At 48.2% G+C, this 18,141-nt stretch overlaps 1 protein-coding gene across 3 annotated transcripts in view; it reads right to left on the bottom strand.

Annotated features, from left to right (window-relative positions):
- Positions 1–18,141, bottom strand: part of PTPN18 (protein tyrosine phosphatase non-receptor type 18) — a 41,743-nt gene that overhangs the window by 4,180 nt on the left and 19,422 nt on the right. The window contains exons 2-15 of one of the 3 annotated variants that reach the window (XM_044305507.1): positions 17,469–17,577; positions 16,097–16,173; positions 15,334–15,429; positions 12,917–12,955; positions 11,618–11,686; positions 11,474–11,536; positions 10,898–11,040; positions 10,660–10,726; positions 8,726–8,803; positions 8,419–8,505; positions 6,803–6,891; positions 4,495–4,583; positions 630–685; positions 517–544 (exon numbers count right to left, since the gene is read on the bottom strand). In XM_044305507.1, the coding sequence (XP_044161442.1) occupies positions 517–544; positions 630–685; positions 4,495–4,583; positions 6,803–6,891; positions 8,419–8,505; positions 8,726–8,803; positions 10,660–10,726; positions 10,898–11,040; positions 11,474–11,536; positions 11,618–11,686; positions 12,917–12,955; positions 15,334–15,429; positions 16,097–16,173; positions 17,469–17,577 (1,090 nt within the window). Of the gene's footprint in view, positions 1–516; positions 545–629; positions 686–4,269; positions 4,584–6,802; positions 6,892–8,416; positions 8,506–8,725; positions 8,804–10,659; positions 10,727–10,897; positions 11,041–11,473; positions 11,537–11,617; positions 11,687–12,916; positions 12,956–15,333; positions 15,430–16,096; positions 16,174–17,468; positions 17,578–18,141 lie in introns of all 3 variants that reach the window. The other 2 variants (XM_044305505.1, XM_044305506.1) reach the window with 2 other exon arrangements.

An 18,141-nucleotide genomic window follows, 5' to 3' on the forward strand; every position in this document is an offset into this window, starting at 1 on the left:
AGCGCCAAGCTATTTATCTGGAACCCTAAAGACTGTGAACACTTTCAGGACATTTTTTTTGCGACTGCATTTTACTCATTTGGGGCTAAAAAATTTTTTATTAAAAATGTTCTACCGTTTCAGGGATACAGGGGTTAAAAAATCAGTCTGCCAGCTGTCACTTTCTGTTTACTTTGAATTCCCCTCATCTGACGGCTCATGTAGAGCTCTTATCCTGACCTCACAAACACTCATTATAGCTCAACAGATAAGAATATGGCTTATGAGGTCAGGAGATCAGAGATAAGAGCTGCACATGAGCCGTCAGATGACGAGATTTACAGCTTGCAAACAGACTGATTTTTAACCCTTGCACCTCATGAACGGCTGAATATATTTAATAAAGACCAATGAAAAAATTATTTTAGCCCAAAACAAATGAAATTCAATCATAAAAAAAATGCTCCGGAAGGTGTCCATATCTCCAGCCGAGATATGGAATGGTGCCCCAATAATCTGTAATTTCCATACACTTACCTGGCCTGTCTGATACCTCCGCATACGCCTACAATAAAACAGGAATATTGTCACCGTTTATGATCACCATGGTGGTAGTAGTTGTACTTGTGAATAATGAGAGTAGTACTCACACTGGATACGGGCTGACTCCACTTGTTCTCTAACTTCTGATGGTTATAAGATGGGACTACGGCAGGAAGAAAGTCAGAGAAAGTTAAAGACTCTTATGGCACCCGATCCATAACCCGCCACCGTCAGCCGGTCACAGGACGGCCGGCACGTCACAGGCAGCAGTGACAACAGACAGGTACGGGTACAGACACTGGTCTACGAGATGTGCCCACGTCACATCCTTCTCCTGTTCTTAGGTGGTACTAGCGCCCATACACCTCTCTTGACTGCCCCCGTACACGTACATGCTCAGCTCAGCCGAGTGTGCGTGTATTTTCAGTGGCTTATCTCCTGGGAGTAAAAAGGACAGGCCGCTGAACTTTCAAGATGTCCGATCCTCCTCTTCCCCAATAAAATCTCTCGCCATACACAATATACTGTTAGACCAGGGCTATACGGCGACATGTGTCGCACAACATTCATGTCGCGCAACAATTTTTACAGTGATAGTCAATGGTATCACGATGCGACTGCGACGCAACAGCCACACAAAAATCCAACTCGGATGTATTTTTTGCGAATGTTGTGTCGCAGTCGCAGCATGCAAAACTATCGCCGTGTAGCCCTAGCCTTAGGGTACGACCACACGGAGCGGCCGCGTGGTCGTACTCTTAGACGGTTTGAAAGAATTTTCAGAGATTTTTATACTGATAACCTGTCCTCTGGATACCTGTTTTGAGCGCCGCTGCCTTCTCGTACCTCACCAAGCCCAGCGCCATTCCTGCCCCTAGGCTACGTGATACATGAACAGGAAAAGCTGAGCTGTGAGAGCCACTGCCTTCTCAAATAGGTGTTGGACCCCCACTGATCAGATACTGATGACCTCGGATCTTGAGGATAGGTATAAAAAGCTCGGAAAACCCTTTTAAAGTGTATGGGGCCTTTAAGTCCAAAGCTACAGCCACTTTGCCCGGATATATCTATAGCAGTTTGGGCTGGGTACCTCACAGTGGTGGCATGATATACAGCATACCGCTACATGGAGTCCTAAGAGCATTTGTAAAATCCCCCCACATTCTCCCCAAGAGGTCACTGCTAGAATATCCTCTGTGATTATATATAATGGCCACTTAAAGGGGCATCTGTCAGCAGATTTGTCCCTATGACACTGGCTGACCTGTTACATGTGCACTTGGCAGCTGAGGACGTCTGTGTTGGCCCCATGTTCATATGTGTCCGCATTGCTGAGAAATATGATGTTTTATTATATGCAAATGAGCCTCTAGGAGCAACGGGGGCGTTACCATTACACCTAGAGGCTCTGCTCTCTCTACAGTTGCTGCAGCATCTCCACTTTGACTGATGATATTTTCACTGCCTGGCCTTGTGAAGGAAAGAGCAGAGGGCGTGGCAGATGCAGAGAGAGCAGAGCCTCTAGGTGTAATGGTAACGCCCCCGTTGCTCCTAGAGGCTCATTTGCATATATTAAAACATCATTGTTCTCAGCAATGCGGACACATATGAACATGGGACCAACACGGATGCCTTCAGCTGCCAAGCGCCCATGTAACAGGTCAGCCAGTGTCATAGGTACAAAACTGCTGACAGATGCCCTTTAATAGGAATCTTTTAATGTAAATGAGGTCTGATGACTCCATCCACTAATTGTGGTGAGGCGCTCCAGCCATACAGTAACATTACTCCCCCCCCCTCCCCGGACCTCAAACCTAACCTAAGACACAGACACACACTGAGGAAACATGGTTTATTAACAGACAGACATGACAGAAGACCTGCACAAAAAACATGTAAAACATGAAAAACAATTAAAACATGACATGCACCAAACACGGGAACTGTACGTAGCATTTCTCTATTTTCTATAGGACGGATCAGAAACGGTCCCTGTCAAGTGAGCCAGAACACAGATGGCGGCTGACAGGTCCAGGAGCCTAAATGACCTGTTATAAAAGGGTAGGCTCCCCAACCCCCATGTCCATGAGCGTGACATTAGTTCCCACACTCCTTACATACCAACCAGATGTTGAGGATAGCGAATGCAGCCAGAACAAGCAACAAGAACCCGTCACCAGTGTGCAAGCAGCAGCCATACCGTAAGAGCATGTAACACAGCCCCCAACATACCGCACACCACCGATATACCAGTATGCTGGGCATTGCCCATTTAGTATACCTTGCAACACCTATTTACCCAGTATGCAGTAAAGTGCCCACTTGCCCAGTATGCAGTAAAGTGCCCACTTGCCCAGTATGCAGTAAAGTGCCCACTTGCCCAGCATGCAGTAAAGTGCCCACTTGCCCAGCATGCAGTAAAGTGCCCACTTGCCCGGCATGCAGTAAAGTGCCCACTTGCCCGGCATGCAGTAAAGTGCCCACTTACCCAGCATGCAGTAAAGTGCCCACTTACCCAGCATGCAGTAAAGTGCCCACTTACCCAGCATGCAGCAAAGTGCCCACTTACCCAGCATGTAGCAAAGTGCCCACTTACCCAGCATGCAGCAAAGTGCCCACTTACCCAGCATGCAGTAAAGTGCCCACTTACCCAGCATGCAGCAAAGTGCCCACTTACCCAGCATGCAGTAAAGTGCCCACTTACCCAGCATGCAGTAAAGTGCCCACTTACCCAGCATGCAGTAAAGTGCCCACTTACCCAGCATGCAGCAAAGTGCCCACTTACCCAGCATGCAGTAAAGTGCCCACTTACCCAGCATGCAGTAAAGTGCCCACTTACCCAGCATGCAGTAAAGTGCCCACTTACCCGGCATGCAGTAAAGTGCCCACTTACCCAGCATGCAGTAAAGTGCCCACTTACCCAGCATGCAGTAAAGTGCCCACTTACCCAGCATGCAGCAAAGTGCCCACTTACCCAGCATGCAGTAAAGTGCCCACTTACCCAGCATGCAGTAAAGTGCTTATTAGTTAGCAAACATTCACATGACCGTATTTTCGATCCGCGTCCGATCTGCATCTTTAGACACATAAATGTCATGCGTGTGCTGTCCGCATCCGTGCTGTTCTACAAATCACAGAACGTGTCCTAGTCTTGTCCCTTTTGCAGACAAGAATAGGTATTTTTTCAGTGGGACCCGCAGAGAGTGCACGACCACATCCGTATTTTGCGAACCCAAACCCATGGCGGATACGGTCACGTGAATGCTTCCTTACGGTGCAGTACGGGGCCTGGCACAGTAGTGAATAGCGGCTATCACCTATGTGAGTAAGGAAAGTGTCTCCTGGCTCATGGACGTCTGGGAGGTCATACACTCCATGTGGTCCTGCTGCCTGACAGGGCTGATATTATGGGCTCTTCCCATCTCGGCAGGTGGACGTCCAAAATGATATTCCGTATTGTCACATGGAGAGGCAATAACCTGTTATCACCTTACTACAGAGCGTCATTGATCACGTAGGACAAATCAATAAGAGAGGTGACGAGGCCCTCAGATCCTGTCCTGCACCACTGACAGCTGCCATTGCTGCCTCCTCCTTCAGTCAGGCTCTCAGTCTTAGGAGCATTTGTAGTTTCACAGACATGTGCCCGGTGGTCTTACTCTAATTCCCCAGAAAGAAAGCAGCACCAGGATCTGATCCCTGGGGTGGGCCATAACGCTGGATAGCTGCCCCTGCTTGTCCGTTTACCTGCACTCGGTGCGGTGACCTGACTGTATTCGTCAGGGTCCACCTCGGGAGGAGACGGGTTTCCAGCCAAAGAATAGGAAGAAGAAAAGGGACTCATGTTGGACGTCCTGTTGGCTTTAGGAATATACAGTGGATCCACGGACGTAGCGGTAGGCGACAGACGTAGTCTGACATTGTCATACTGGACATGAGAGGACGTCTGGCTCCGTAGATCCAGGGACTTACTTCCAGGAGAGGACACCTGAGCGGTGGCTTTTTTATTCACCACAGCGTATATGTTGCTCATTTCGGGCTGAGCCGGGGGCAGAGATACACTGTACAGAGGGGAGAAGAAGGTGTAAGGTATGCATCGTATACGGGGCACAACATGGAGGCCGCCAGGACCACGGTCATCTACAGGAAGGGTAACAACAAAGCATCCTGAGACTCATACGTGTATACTTCATGTATGCTTTTACAGGGATTCACCCATCTCGCATGCCACCAATGTCCAATTGGTGCGTGTCCTAGAGGTGGGATATGCCACCAAAGTGCGAGATGGGCCAACCCCTTTAAGGGTATGGCAGCAGTCAGTAAAGGTCACGGCCTGCCCACTCTCTGCACTGTTAGGTGCTGCTTTTTAGGAAGGACGGTTTTGGAAGTGCAGTCAATGGAAAAAGTGGTTTATCGTTAGCACGTCCATCAGTCACCATGGCAACGAACTTAATTGCATAATCAGTTATCTCATGTTATTACCACTTCCTTAGAAATACACTAAGTCAGAATTTAAAGGGCATCTGTCAGCAGTTTTGTCCCTATGACACTGGCTGACCTGTTACATGTGCGCTCGGCAGCTGAAGACATCTGTGGTGGTCCCATGTTCCTATGTGTCCTCATTGCTGAGCAAAATGATGTTTTAATATATGCAAATGAGTCTCTAGGAGCAACAGGGGCGTTACCATTACAGAGAGAGCGGAGCCCATTGCTCCTAGAGGCTCATTTGCATATATTAAAACATCATTTTTCTCAGCAATACGGACACATATGAACATGGGACCAACACAGATGTCTTCAGCTGCCAAGCGCACATGTAACAGGTCAGCCGGTGTCATAGGTACAAAACTGCTGACAGATGCCCTTTAAAGGTGGATTTAGAGCAGGTGCGAGCAACGTTTTGTGGTTAGGGGCCACATTGCCAGACTGAACCAACAACAAGGGCCGAAAATAAATGTAAAAGGGTATTAACAACTGAAATACTGTAATTTATGGCGTATTGTACAGACACCTCCAGGATTCATGAAAAATGCATGTGAGCAGCCACAAGACATAGACATACGTGTCTGTTACCAGATGGTTGGGGGCCGCACAGAATGGTATCAAGGGCCACATGTGGCCCCAGGTTGTGCACCCATGATTTAGACAGACCAATAATCGTCCAGATTATTGGGAATGACTGTTCCTTAGAACGCTCGTTCCCAATAATCTGGCCATCTAAATGGGCCGCCGATCACCCGATGAACCAGCAAAAACGCGCGTTCATCAGGTAATCCTGTCGATCGTGCAGGCACCACCGATCATCGTTTCTGGGCAGCAGATTGTGTGGTCTAAACAGCGATCTGCTGCCCAAAACAATGATTCTGTATGGCAATCCCTCGTCCACATACTGTGAAGGAGATCTCTACATGTCAATGCAGCGGTCTCCTTCACTGAGCGAGCAGCCGACTGCCGGGAAGGAACAAGGCGCAAAAGCCTCTAAAACAGGCGCAATTTCAGTAGTAAATTCAACCAAAAAAATAAGACTGTCTAGAAGAGCATTTTTTAGACTAAAACAGGCACAAACACTTCAGTAAACGTGCCGCTGTCAGCGTCCTTATGTCACAGGGCTGACAACGTCTGATATCAGGGCTCATGCACACGGCCATAGATTCTGTCCACCTCCGATACACTTTTTTTTGCAGGATCGGATGCGGACCCATTCATTTCAGCGCACGTCCGTCCGTCCACAAAAAAATAAAATAGAACATGTCCTTGTCCATTTTGTGGACATTTCTACAAAAGTTTGAAAATAAATGGTGGCTTGCACTTGGCGGGGATCTGTGTTTTGCGGACCACAAAACACGGCCGTGTGCATGAGCCGCATATGGCGGGTCCGCAATACACTGGGCATCGGCCGTGTGCACCCAGCATTACGGATGTGGACCCATTCACTTGAATGGGTCCGCAAACCCGGAGATGCGGTGCGGAAGCACGGATCGGAACCCCACGGAAGCACTACGGAGTGCTTCCATGGCGTTTCTGGCATGCACTACTTTTTTGCGGTGCGGACTGTTGGATGCAGATCGCAGACCGCATTCAAGTGAATGGGTCCGCGATCTGCATGCGGCTGCCCCACGTTCGGTGCCCGTGCAAATTACGGTCTGCAGCACGGGCCCGGCCAGCACACGGTCATGTGCATGAGCCCTAATGCAGTAATTGCCTGGTCCTGAAGGCCAGCTATAGGCCGTGTCCTGATGGGGTTTCTTTGTGTTTAGATCAGGCATTGCAGGTCACTTACCGTAAACCGACGTCCTTCTGCCTGGTGTGGATCTGGATCCGGTTTGTTGTTTTCAGGGCTCCCGCGTCCGCGTAGAACGGGGCTTTGTACTGCGTGGACAGCAAACTCAGAATGAGGACACAACAAGCAGCAGATGGTAGTGTGATGTCTCTGTCAAAATCAGGAAGTTCCTCTTCCTGTTTTCTCATAAAATAGACATAAAACATGAACTGTTTTGTCAGTTCTGGGCGGCACGGACATGATGCTCCATCTGGTTCATGAGGCGGCCGCAGCAGGTCTTCTTCTGGTCGCACAGTTTTTGCCACTTAGGTTAGGGGACACCGTATGGAGACTTATTTTCAGGCAGTGCTCCATGGGAAAAAGTATGCAAATAAGCTCATGTCAGTGAAATCAGAGTCTCTGGTTTGGCTGATTTGAGCCAATTTGCATGTTGGTCACCGTGATATACAGTCCTCAACATTGAAATTGCAGCACAAAGAAGGACGAGGCGTAAGGTTCTGCAAATCGAGGAAGTAGCAGCTTTTTGCTAAGATCTGCAGATGGTGACATTTTCCAGCACCTAGTTCCAATCTGGGGCATAAAAGATTGAAAGCAAAATATTTAGCCACATGAAGCCTCAAAAATCAGATCAGGTTGTGTGGGATGGTTGTGAGATGTATCCTGTTCATTAATGTATCAGTGATGGCCACTTGTCCCAAACTGAGAGACAGAATCCTTGAGCTGAGAGGCCTTGGTTTATCACTCCGGCAGATCACTAGACGCCTAGGCCGAGATGTCAGCACTGGTCAACGCTGCGTGTCCTGGTGGTTGGGAGAACAACAACAACGAACTGGAAGGACAGCAAGAGGTGCAGAGAGGAGAACCTGTGCCCGGACGGATCGTCTGATTAGAAGAATGTCTTGTAGTGATCCATTCTGTACTGCAAGTGAAACTGTCACATCCCAAGCCTAGGGCGGCAAACATCTACACAAACCATCAGAAGACGTTTGCACAACATTGGGCTACAAGTGTCCACTGACCTCACACCTCTGCCCTCAAAGGCTATCATGGTGCACAGCAAGACTGCAATGGAGGCTGGAGGTCTGTCCTCTTCAGCGATGAGTCCTCACTGTCTTACAATGATAGCCGGAGATTGGTCTAGAGAGCACATGGGCAACTCCATGAAGAGGTCTTCACAAGCGGGCATCACACTGGTCCTACTCCCGGGATTATGGTGTGGGGTGGTATAATGTACGGTAGCCAGACTCTAGTCTTCATTTCAGGTACTAACAGATCGGTATTACATAAATTCGGTAGTGGACCAAGTGGTGTGGCCATTTTTGAACAGGACAACACCAGGCCGCATGTTGCTTGTCCTACCATAGCCTGCAGCATCTCCGGACTTGTCTCCCATCGAGCTCATCTAGGACGTCCTTGGTCAGCAATCTGGAGCCACCAGCAGCAGATCTTGATGATTTGTGTACCCAAGTGCTTTCCTCAGAAACAATGATTAAACCTCGCTGATATACATGATTACATGACTTCTTGGTGTTGCAATTTCAATGTAGTTTTTTAGAGAGGACACGTAACTTCTATCCTCTCCGTTTTTCCGTCATCCAGGATTGTGCCGTACTCACCTCTTGCAGGTTTTCATAGCTGTAATATTCTTTTAGCTGCTTCTCAAACATCTCAGTAATGGCGTGGTAGAGGAAGTCGTACTGTTCCTGCGGAGAGAGTGGGGTCATGTACCGTTCCATGAAGAGACTGCAAAATCTAGTGGCCGACCACAGAAACCAGTGGCTCCAGTGCATCCTGTACTAGAAACCACCAGGACGTGGTCATACGCTTCTCCTCAGGCCCGTGCTCATGGGTGTACACACGGGGGGCATCTTACATTGCACACTGGGTGGATTAGGTATTTTTTTAGCTCTGGTGCTCACGTACCTTGGTCTGCACAGCGGACGGTCTCTGGCGTCTCATTTCCATGACCACTTCAAAGATGCTGAAGTCACTGGGGACCCTCTGAAATATAAGAACGCAGCAAAGGTAAAAGAGACACGGTCTTAGACATTGGCTGGCGCTCAGCAAATCGCATGGACATCTTTTTTTGGCTATGAGAGTGTAGGTCATCTATTGTCGCTGTTGTCAGCCATATTTATACTTACAGGGGTTATCCAACCATTATAAGGACCTCCCTAATGCCCGTGCCCCTCATATAGTTTATACTTACCCCGCTTCCCAGCACCCACTTCGATTTCGATACCAGCACGGCACCACTGCGTCAGGGGAGAGCAACCAATAGCAGGTTGCAACGGGGACTAGCCTTCCTAGCGTCACCCGTGATGCTAGGAAGGCTCGTCCCCGTCGTGGCCTGCTGTTCGCTGCGCGGATGTTTTGATCCACGCAACAGGGATATGCAGCGGCGGCTGTGCAGGGATCAGAAGGTGCCACCGGTGCCAGGGTAAGTATAACCTATGTGAGGGGCCCAGGCAGTAGGGGGGTCATTATAGGGATTGGATAACCCCTCTAATAGCAATGTTTTTTACTGGTAAAATCAGGACATCTAAGTCCCTGCCCCTGAGACCACCTGGGAATGCCCACTTTCGGGAAAGGTTGACGGTAGCCCCCGCCCATTTTCGGCCCAAAAATTTGCTATTAAAAAAACAGTAATGGGCCTTGGGATGCAAAAACATTTTTGTGCATCTCTGCATTCCAAGGCCCATTACTTTTTATGATTTTTCTTTCCACTGAGCTGTGTGAGGGCTTGATTTCTATTTCGTATCATTTTGGGTTGCCTATCACTTTTTGATCGCTTTTAAATTATTTATTTTGGTCACAAATAAGCAAAAAACAACAATTCTGTTGTGTTTTTTTTTGTTTTGTTTTTACTGCGTTCACCGTATATAGGATAAATTACAACATAATTGTGCAGTGTACGTTGTTATGGATATGATGATACCAAATATATGGAGGGGATATTATTTTTGCTATTGTAACTTGGAATTTTTTTATTTAATAAATAACTATTTATTTTTTTTTACTATTTATTAGTCCCACAAGGGGAATTTAATAGGAGCCCCTATATAATTCTGTATTGCTTATGAACTTCAGAGAATTATACTGTCAGTGCTATACCAGCAGCCACCAGCAGGCTGCGCCAGAGAGACGCGGCCTGCTAGGATAGACTGCAGGCAGGGCTGGGGTCAGTGAAGCAGGCGCTCACCTTTCATGTCATGTCCGTTCTGGTTTATTTTGCGGACCAATATGCGGAACCATTCATTCCGTATTTCCGTTACGCAAAAAAATAGAACTTGTCCTATTATTGTCTGCATTACGGAGAAGGATAGGAGTGTTCTATTAAAGGTCAGCTGTTCCGTTCCGCAAAATACGGAATGCACACGGACGTCATCCGTATTTTATGCGGATCCGCAAAATACAATATGGTTGTGCACATAAGCTCTTAGGGTGAGAGGGCAGAAAAAACCTTGGCTTTGGACCCATTGAAGATATCAATGTCCCCATTATATGTGTGCTGTCTGTGAATATCTGTTTGCTGTCAGTGAATCAGAACATTCAGAGGCAGTGAACTTGTCTATAGCTAGCCCTGCCGAGAAGCACATAACATCTGTATCCAGTGTAGACAATGCTCGGCGAGCGAAACAAGTCAGCTGCAGGTAGGTCTCTCTGCTGGTTTGCTGCAACGTATCAGTCAATATAGACAGTGTTGTCATTCACTGACTGCAAACGTGTATCCTGATAATGGTGAAGAATTGAAGGGATTCATCAGATTTCATTTCTCAGAGTAGAAATCATTCAATGAGGTCAATAATCCTGCGCAGCGAAGTGCTGCCCTCTGGTGGAAATGTTTGATACTTCACCTGCTTATCTAGAAGGCTCTGGATGTATTCCACCGTACAGATAACGCCGGTGCGGCCACAACCTGCACTGCACAAGAGATACAACACGGGTCACACTAAATAATCACGTAACAAGGTCGTGCCGTCGCCGTACAGCAATCATGGCGCCAATCGCGGCCCCCACTGTGATTGTCACTGAGCTGTCTCTGGCTCCTAATGTGAAGTACACAGTAGAAGGTTCCTTCATGGCTGTATTCACCTGCAGTGGACACACATCGGGGCCTTGTGTTCTCCTTGGTGGCGACGGACCAGCTGGATCATTTTGAGGAAGCAGGTGTACGAGTCGGGTATCCCGCGGTCAGGCCAGGCTATGTACTGGAAGTGTCCCACCTCTCGGACTTCCTGCATAAAGACGGGAGAGCACGTCATCCCAAGGGAAGGCATTGTAATGGCGATCCAGGGGCGTAGCTATAGGGGGCCCTGACCCAAAAGGGGGCCCCTCCAGGAGGAGGACTCAAAGATTTTGTCAGGGCCCCCTCAACCGTATTACACGATGAAATTATACACAGTGACAGTATAGACAGTGTAGAAAACGGATGGAGCAGCTGCCGGGCCTGGTCTGAGAGAGCGATCTTTACTAGCCACAGGAACGGGGGCGGCATGAAAGGAAGGGGTTGCGAAAAAATTACTGAGGGATCAAAAATTTGCAGTGGGGCCCAGTCATTTCTAGCTGCGCCACTGGCGCTATCCCTCCCTGCGGAAGCGGTCAGAGACTGCGCCTGCCGGACGGGGACCGTTGGTCTAGTCTCCTGGATATTATATACAGGGCACTCACCTCCTGAAAGTAAACCGCCAGATTACGAAACACCACCTCCGGGTTCACGATGACTTTTGACACCTGAAGACGGGACGACAGATCAAAACGTAAACAGGAGTAGTCAGCGCCGGATACAGATAGAGGCGGAGGGCGCATACTGACCGTGCTGACAGTGAACACTCCGTACTGGACGGTCTCTTGGTCTAACGGCCAGTAGCGCTCACATTTTTTCTGCAAGAGAAATCCCAGTCGAGTGAATCCATTATATATACGCGGACATCGGCAGGGTCCTAATCACTGGGGCCCCCACCAGTCACTAGAACAAAGGGGCTGGGGACGCTTCATTGAAAGTCTATGGGACTGATGGAGATAGCTGAGCTGTACTCCTGCCCCTCATCGGATCCTCCCATAGCCATATCTTGACAGGTCCAGGTGTGACGATGTTTACACTCCCTGGTCTGTCAATCAAAGTACAGGGGGCGTGGCAGTTGCAGAGAGAGCGGCGCCTCTAAGTGTAACAGCAACGCCCCCGTTGCTCCTAGAGGCTCATTTGCATATAATAAAACATCATTTTTTTTCTCAGCAATGCGGGCACATATCGAACATGGGACCAACACAGATGCCTTCAGCTGCCACCGGGTCAGCCAGTGTCATAGGTACAAAACTGCTGACAGATGCCCTTTAATATACATGAGGTCCTGCATGCTGGCCGTCATGTATGTGGTCTAGCCAAGTCTTGTGTTATCTGTCATATTATAATAATATCATCCTCATTTTTGATAATTTGTCCGCCTCCGTCCAGGTGAATGCGCCACTTCCAGCATTCGATGCGTCTCAGCCCTGGTAGGAGAAGAGGAGAAGGACGGTTCCCAGAACTTCCCCTTTATGACTTCTGTTCTGATGTCACCGTACGTTTAGTTCAACAAACCATGAAAGGGTCACCCTAAATATAAGAAATGGATGTAGCCGCAGGAAGTGGTATCAGAAGCAAAACTTACCATTTAAAGGGGCTCTCCGGACTGAAAGGGAGTCTGGCATCAGGCACCATGACTGGTAAGGCTACCTCAGCTAGAAGGTAATGATACCTTATGCAAATGAGCATTTAAGTGCACCGAGAGTGCTCCCAAGCCTCACTGTGCGGCTTTGCTCCTCCTACTTCTTCCGCCAGCCCCTCCCCTCTCCTTCTTGGTTGACAGGACCTGTTTCTTGCATCACAATCAGGAAGGAGAGGGAGGAGGCTCCGCCCCCGTTGCACTTAAATGCTCATTTGCCTATACTTTCTCTGCATAATGAAGCACCGGATTGTCACACGGTGGATCCGGCAACAACTCAAGAGCGAGTGGAGCCAGTTGGCTTTTGCCCAGGAGGGTCCTGAGCCGCCATTTTTTCCTGCGATTTAATATTATGATGATGTTGCCGGTCGATAACATAGCCGTGATTGTATGCGTAAACCGGACTCACCTTTCCCAGTTCCACCTCTCGGCACGCCATGACGATCACCTGGAAGACACATCACCATATGAATGGGTTTGCTGATCATTTGCTTGTAAGTCTACATGCGGCGAATGTGACTGTACAGAGACAGAGACACAGTTACGCAAAACCCCGAGAGCAATTTCCTTACGCTGTCTTTCAACATAAAATAAACCAAGTGTAAAAAACAGCACATTAAGTAATCCGCATATTACGTAAGACGTATGGAAATTTACCGTTCGCATTACATGATAATGGGCGTGTGCGCAGTCAGGCTACTGCATGCTGATATTCAGGACGTCAAGTGCCCTAACACCACTGTGCCAGTCCATGATGTTCTTCAGATCCATAGGAGATATCTCAACCTATGTCCATAATTTGGCCAGCTGCGTGTGTACTCAGCGCACCAGCCCCACTACAATAGTAATGAGAGCTCTCCTGATGGAACAGGTTGGAATCGCACATACAGTTTTTAGAGCGAAAGTCGGTAAACAATGCAAGAGTTTTCCAGGACTTAAATGATGATGACCCTCTTTCCCCGCCTGAAATCAGCTGATTGGAGGGATTACAGCATTCTGAAAGTACCACAGCGCCGTACACTTTATAGTGGCCGGTAAAGGTACTGCACACTCAGTCCAAAGCTGCATGTCACTGAGCTGAGAGGTGTCTAGCACTGAAGAACATTAATGGCAGCTAGGCATCGTCCAAGGTGGCAATAAAGTTCACTACCTGTCTCCTGACAGATCCTAGATCAGTTCATATGCAATATACAGGCTAGCTGGTGTTAGGCTGGAGGTCCATGTCCACCACTGTCCTGCTTTCTCTGACCCTGTGTGTATTGGAGCTAGGGCTCAGTGAACATCCTTTGCTCTCTGTCCAGCTGCTGACTATGGTGCTGATCAGCCTTCCGTTCCACCTCTGTCACCGCCACAGACATCTGAGAAGCTCTGACAGACTTTCTTCAGAACCTCCTGCTTGAGGTTCTTTTGTTTTGCTTTCGTTTTGTCATCTCGTTTCCCTCTCTCAGCTGTCATCTAGTTGCACTGATTGCATCCCTTTAAATCCCCTCCCATACTGCATCACTTTGCGGTTTATACAACTTCCTGGAGTGTGTGCATGCTGAATGCTACAACCGATGCTTTTACGGATAAGTCTGTTCATTTATTTGTGTTTTCCTGTTTGCTTGATCCTAGGTGACCCTGACTCCCTCCGTATTAAGTGTAGGGAGCCGGTGGTCGTGTCCCCTCACTATTATAGAGTGTTCAGGTGTCATACAGTCGAGGAACGAGGGTATGCAATTATCTACCATAGAGATTTTTGCATGGGCTGAGCAGTAAGGGAGAGAGCTAGGGCTGTTACAGGGCTTACCCTTTGGTTCCTTAGTTTTGGATCAAGTCAGTCGGATCTTCATTTGTGTCTTCTAGTTTTCTGTAACACCTTCCGTGACAACCTCTTTGCCTGAGCTTTGGGTTTTCTAGTGTGAAGGCGTGATCTCTTGTCTGACTACCCCGTGTACTTTACCTTGCCTGACTACCAAGTCTGCTCCTTGCTGCCTGCCCCGACCTTGGAATTGCTATCTAAAGTATGCACTTACTCAGCCTGCCCCAACCTTGAACTGTATTCAGACTACGCCTTTTGCCTAATCCCTTGGTGCTTTGCACCGGTGTCTCTGCCCCCAGGGGATCAGCAGGCCAGGACTAGTCCAGGAGGAAGAGGCTTTGCTTCCCTGCAGCGAATTCCAGATCCCTGTATAGGGGTAAATAGAAGGAAACTGCCAGGACCACGCCCTTAGGTTTAGCCCAAAGTCACTGGTTAGTTGGCACGGGGGGGGGGGGCACACCCACTGCTTTTACAGCTGGGGGGGAAGGAGACCTCTGATAACGCGACGGCCCGTAAGCCCAGTACAGTTCTCTCATGAAAATAACAATGTTGTGTCTGTCCTCTCGCTATCCTCCATCACACGGAGTCCGCGGTGCACGGAACATAAATGCAAATGTAATTGCACCTCACAGGCAAATCACTAATTACACCATATGGCGGGGCGCTAGTGGAAAGCAAAACCCTGGGCGGCATTTTAGAGGAAGAACACTTTACTCGTAGTTAGGCTACCATGCACACGACCGTACGCGTTTTGCATCCGCCCAAAAAAAAACACGTAAGAACGCAGAAACAAAATACGTTCGTGTGCATATAGCCTTATGGTGAGTTACAGGCGGTAATATTTAGCTGTTTGGGTGTGTTCTTTCCTCTGCTATCGGCAGGTACGTCAGAGTGACCGCAGTGTCTAAGCACCACGTAATGTCAGTGCGGCCCCGGACAAAGCTCAGAATTAGCATCCAACACATTATATAGCGTATAATAATATATTGTGGACCAGAAAGACAGTGTTGAACCGGCATGCTTACCTTAACATTGTACTGCCATATCATCCTCCAGAAGTCCAGCACGGTGTGGCTCAGGGGCCCCTGCGTGGCGATGTACCGGGGCTGCTTATCTACACCCTGTGGACTGTAAATCACGTGCGTCATAGTAGACATGGAGCTATGAGTATAGGGGGTGGTATAATGATCTGTAGGGTCCTATCATAAGGTGGGGACCAGTACAGCGTATGTACAGTATAGTGTTAGAAGATGGATGGTATCATGGTGTAGAGCAGGCATCCTCAACCTGCGGCCCTCCAGCTGTTGTAAAACTACAACTCCCACAATGCCCTGCTGTGGGCTGTTCGGGCATGCTGGGAGTTGTAGTTTTGCAACAGCTGGAGGGCCGCCGTTTGAGGATGCCTGCTGTAGAGTATATAATATAGTATCACAGTTTACAGGAGATCCAGTGGATGTGCCATGAAAGTCCGTAAGTCACCATTCAGACATGTGGGTAGTAAAGGGAGGGCTGTGACCACACATCTACTGAACATCTATCATGGACCTATGGACATCAAAGGGGGTACCAAGCTCAGGACGCCCCTCTAGGTACCAACCAGGGAAGCCGCTCACTAAGCGTTTCTTGCTTTAGCGGATGTGAACCGTCCGTTTATCACATAGCCAGACATGCAGTATAATAGCAGCCACTGAACGGGTCCTTCCCAGCGGTTTCAGCAGCCGATCGCTGGATGAAACCTTTCAGAGCAGGCGGAATAAACGGAAAATCTGCGTCCACTCAGTGGTTTACCTGTATGAAGCTGGCATTAATGTAATCAGATCCAGCGTCCTCCTCAAGCAGCGTGACCGGAACACGGGTCTGATCATCTGAAACAGATAGAAAATCATTGACGTGCTCCTGAACCTGTGTGCTCCAGCTATTGTCAGCCTAGGAGGTCAGGGTATGCTGGGAGTTGTAGTCTCACAACGTCATGAAAGCCGCAGTTAGAGAGTCAGTCTTGGCCTCTATGATCAATGTCATCTGTGGCTTTACCGGACTATATCATAAGGAAAATGTACATCGAGTCACATATAGAGTTAACCCTCTCAGTGCTGCTGCCATATATTGGATTCTGTCAGTTCCTTGCTATTGAAATGCATGAGAATGTAAACTTAATTTAATTAGAACTAATTATTTTACATATAAGACTGGTCTCATGAATAGTAATCAGCTTTCATGAATAGTAATCAGCTCTCAGGAGCAGTAATCAGCTCTCAGGAGCAGTAATCAGCTCTCAGGAGCAGAAAACAGGTCTCAGGAGCAGTTATCAGGTCTCAGGAGCAGTAATCAGCTCTCAGGAGCAGTAATCAGCTCTCAGGAGCAGTAATCAGCTCTCAGGAGCAGTTATCAGGTCTCAGGAGCAGTTATCAGCTCTCAGGAGCAGTAATCAGCTCTCAGGAGCAGTAATCAGCTCTCAGGAGCAGTAATCAGCTCTCAGGAGCAGTAATCAGCTTTCAGGAATAGTAATCAGCTCTCAGGAGCAGTAATCAGCTCTCAGGAGCAGTAATCAGCTCTCAGGAGCAGTAATCAGGTCTCAGGAGCAGTAATCAGCGCTCAGGAGCAGTTATCAGGTCTCAGGAGCAGTAATCAGCTCTCAGGAGCAGTAATCAGGTCTCAGGAGCAGTAATCAGCTCTCAGGAGCAGTTATCAGGTCTCAGGAGCAGTTATCAGCTCTCAGGAGCAGTTATCAGCTCTCAGGAGCAGTAATCAGCTCTCAGGAGCAGTAATCAGCTCTCAGGAGCAGTAATCAGCTCTCAGGAGCAGTAATCAGCTCTCAGGAGCAGTAATCAGCTCTCAGGAGCAGTAATCAGCTTTCATGAATAGTAATCAGCTCTCAGGAGCAGTAATCAGCTCTCAGGAGCAGTAATCAGGTCTCAGGAGCAGTAATCAGCTCTCAGGAGCAGTTATCAGGTCTCAGGAGCAGTAATCAGCTCTCAGGAGCAGTAATCAGCTCTCAGGAGCGGTTATCAGGTCTCAGGAGCAGTAATCAGCTCTCAGGAGCAGTAATCAGGTCTGAGTCAGACCCTTTCCCAGTGCTCTTCTCTGTCTGATGTATAACGGTACATCATAAAGATGGTTTCCGTCTCTGGTCGGGGTCATAGGTTCTCTGTAGGACACTCACATGGCAGGATGTCCTTGTATCTGTTCTTTTTCAGGTTTTCCTGGCTTCCCCCCGTATCTGTGGAATAGCTGCCCTCCTGCCGAAAAGCTGCGGAGCGATTCTTGATTTCCTGCAAAAAAAAAAAAAACCAACAAAAACAAGTGTCAGAAATGTGGTGATTTCTGGACTTGGCTTATTGCCTGTTGTCAGGGGTCCAGTGAAATTGATGGTGTCCATGGGAATTCCCTAAAAAAAAAAATCCAACCCCAGAGCATGCTGCCATAAAAAACGCCAGGGAAGCTATTTTCAACCACAACTACAAAAAATAAGTGATTTAGGTCATTTTAATGATCATTTCTGAAATGATGATGTCTGGGGGTTTATCTAATCTATCTATATGTAAAGAAGGACGTATATACTGTATGTATGTGTGTGTTCCGCAGTCACTCAAAAACACAACCATCGATTTCAACGATTCCTTGCTCCCTGGAAATAAATCTTGTGGGGGTCTCAGCTCTAGCACACACCGCTCTTGAGATATTCCCAAAAAATGCAAATATGGCACATCACATGACCTACATTAGCCAATAGAAGCCTGCAGGTCTTTCTCTTCATATCCCAACTTTCATACACACGGTCACATGACCCTTATCAGCCAATAGAAGCTCTCAGGTCCTTAGTCTCCACATACACA

Source organism: Bufo gargarizans, chromosome 9 (assembly GCF_014858855.1).
Source record: "Bufo gargarizans isolate SCDJY-AF-19 chromosome 9, ASM1485885v1, whole genome shotgun sequence".
Lineage (NCBI taxonomy): Eukaryota > Metazoa > Chordata > Amphibia > Anura > Bufonidae > Bufo > Bufo gargarizans.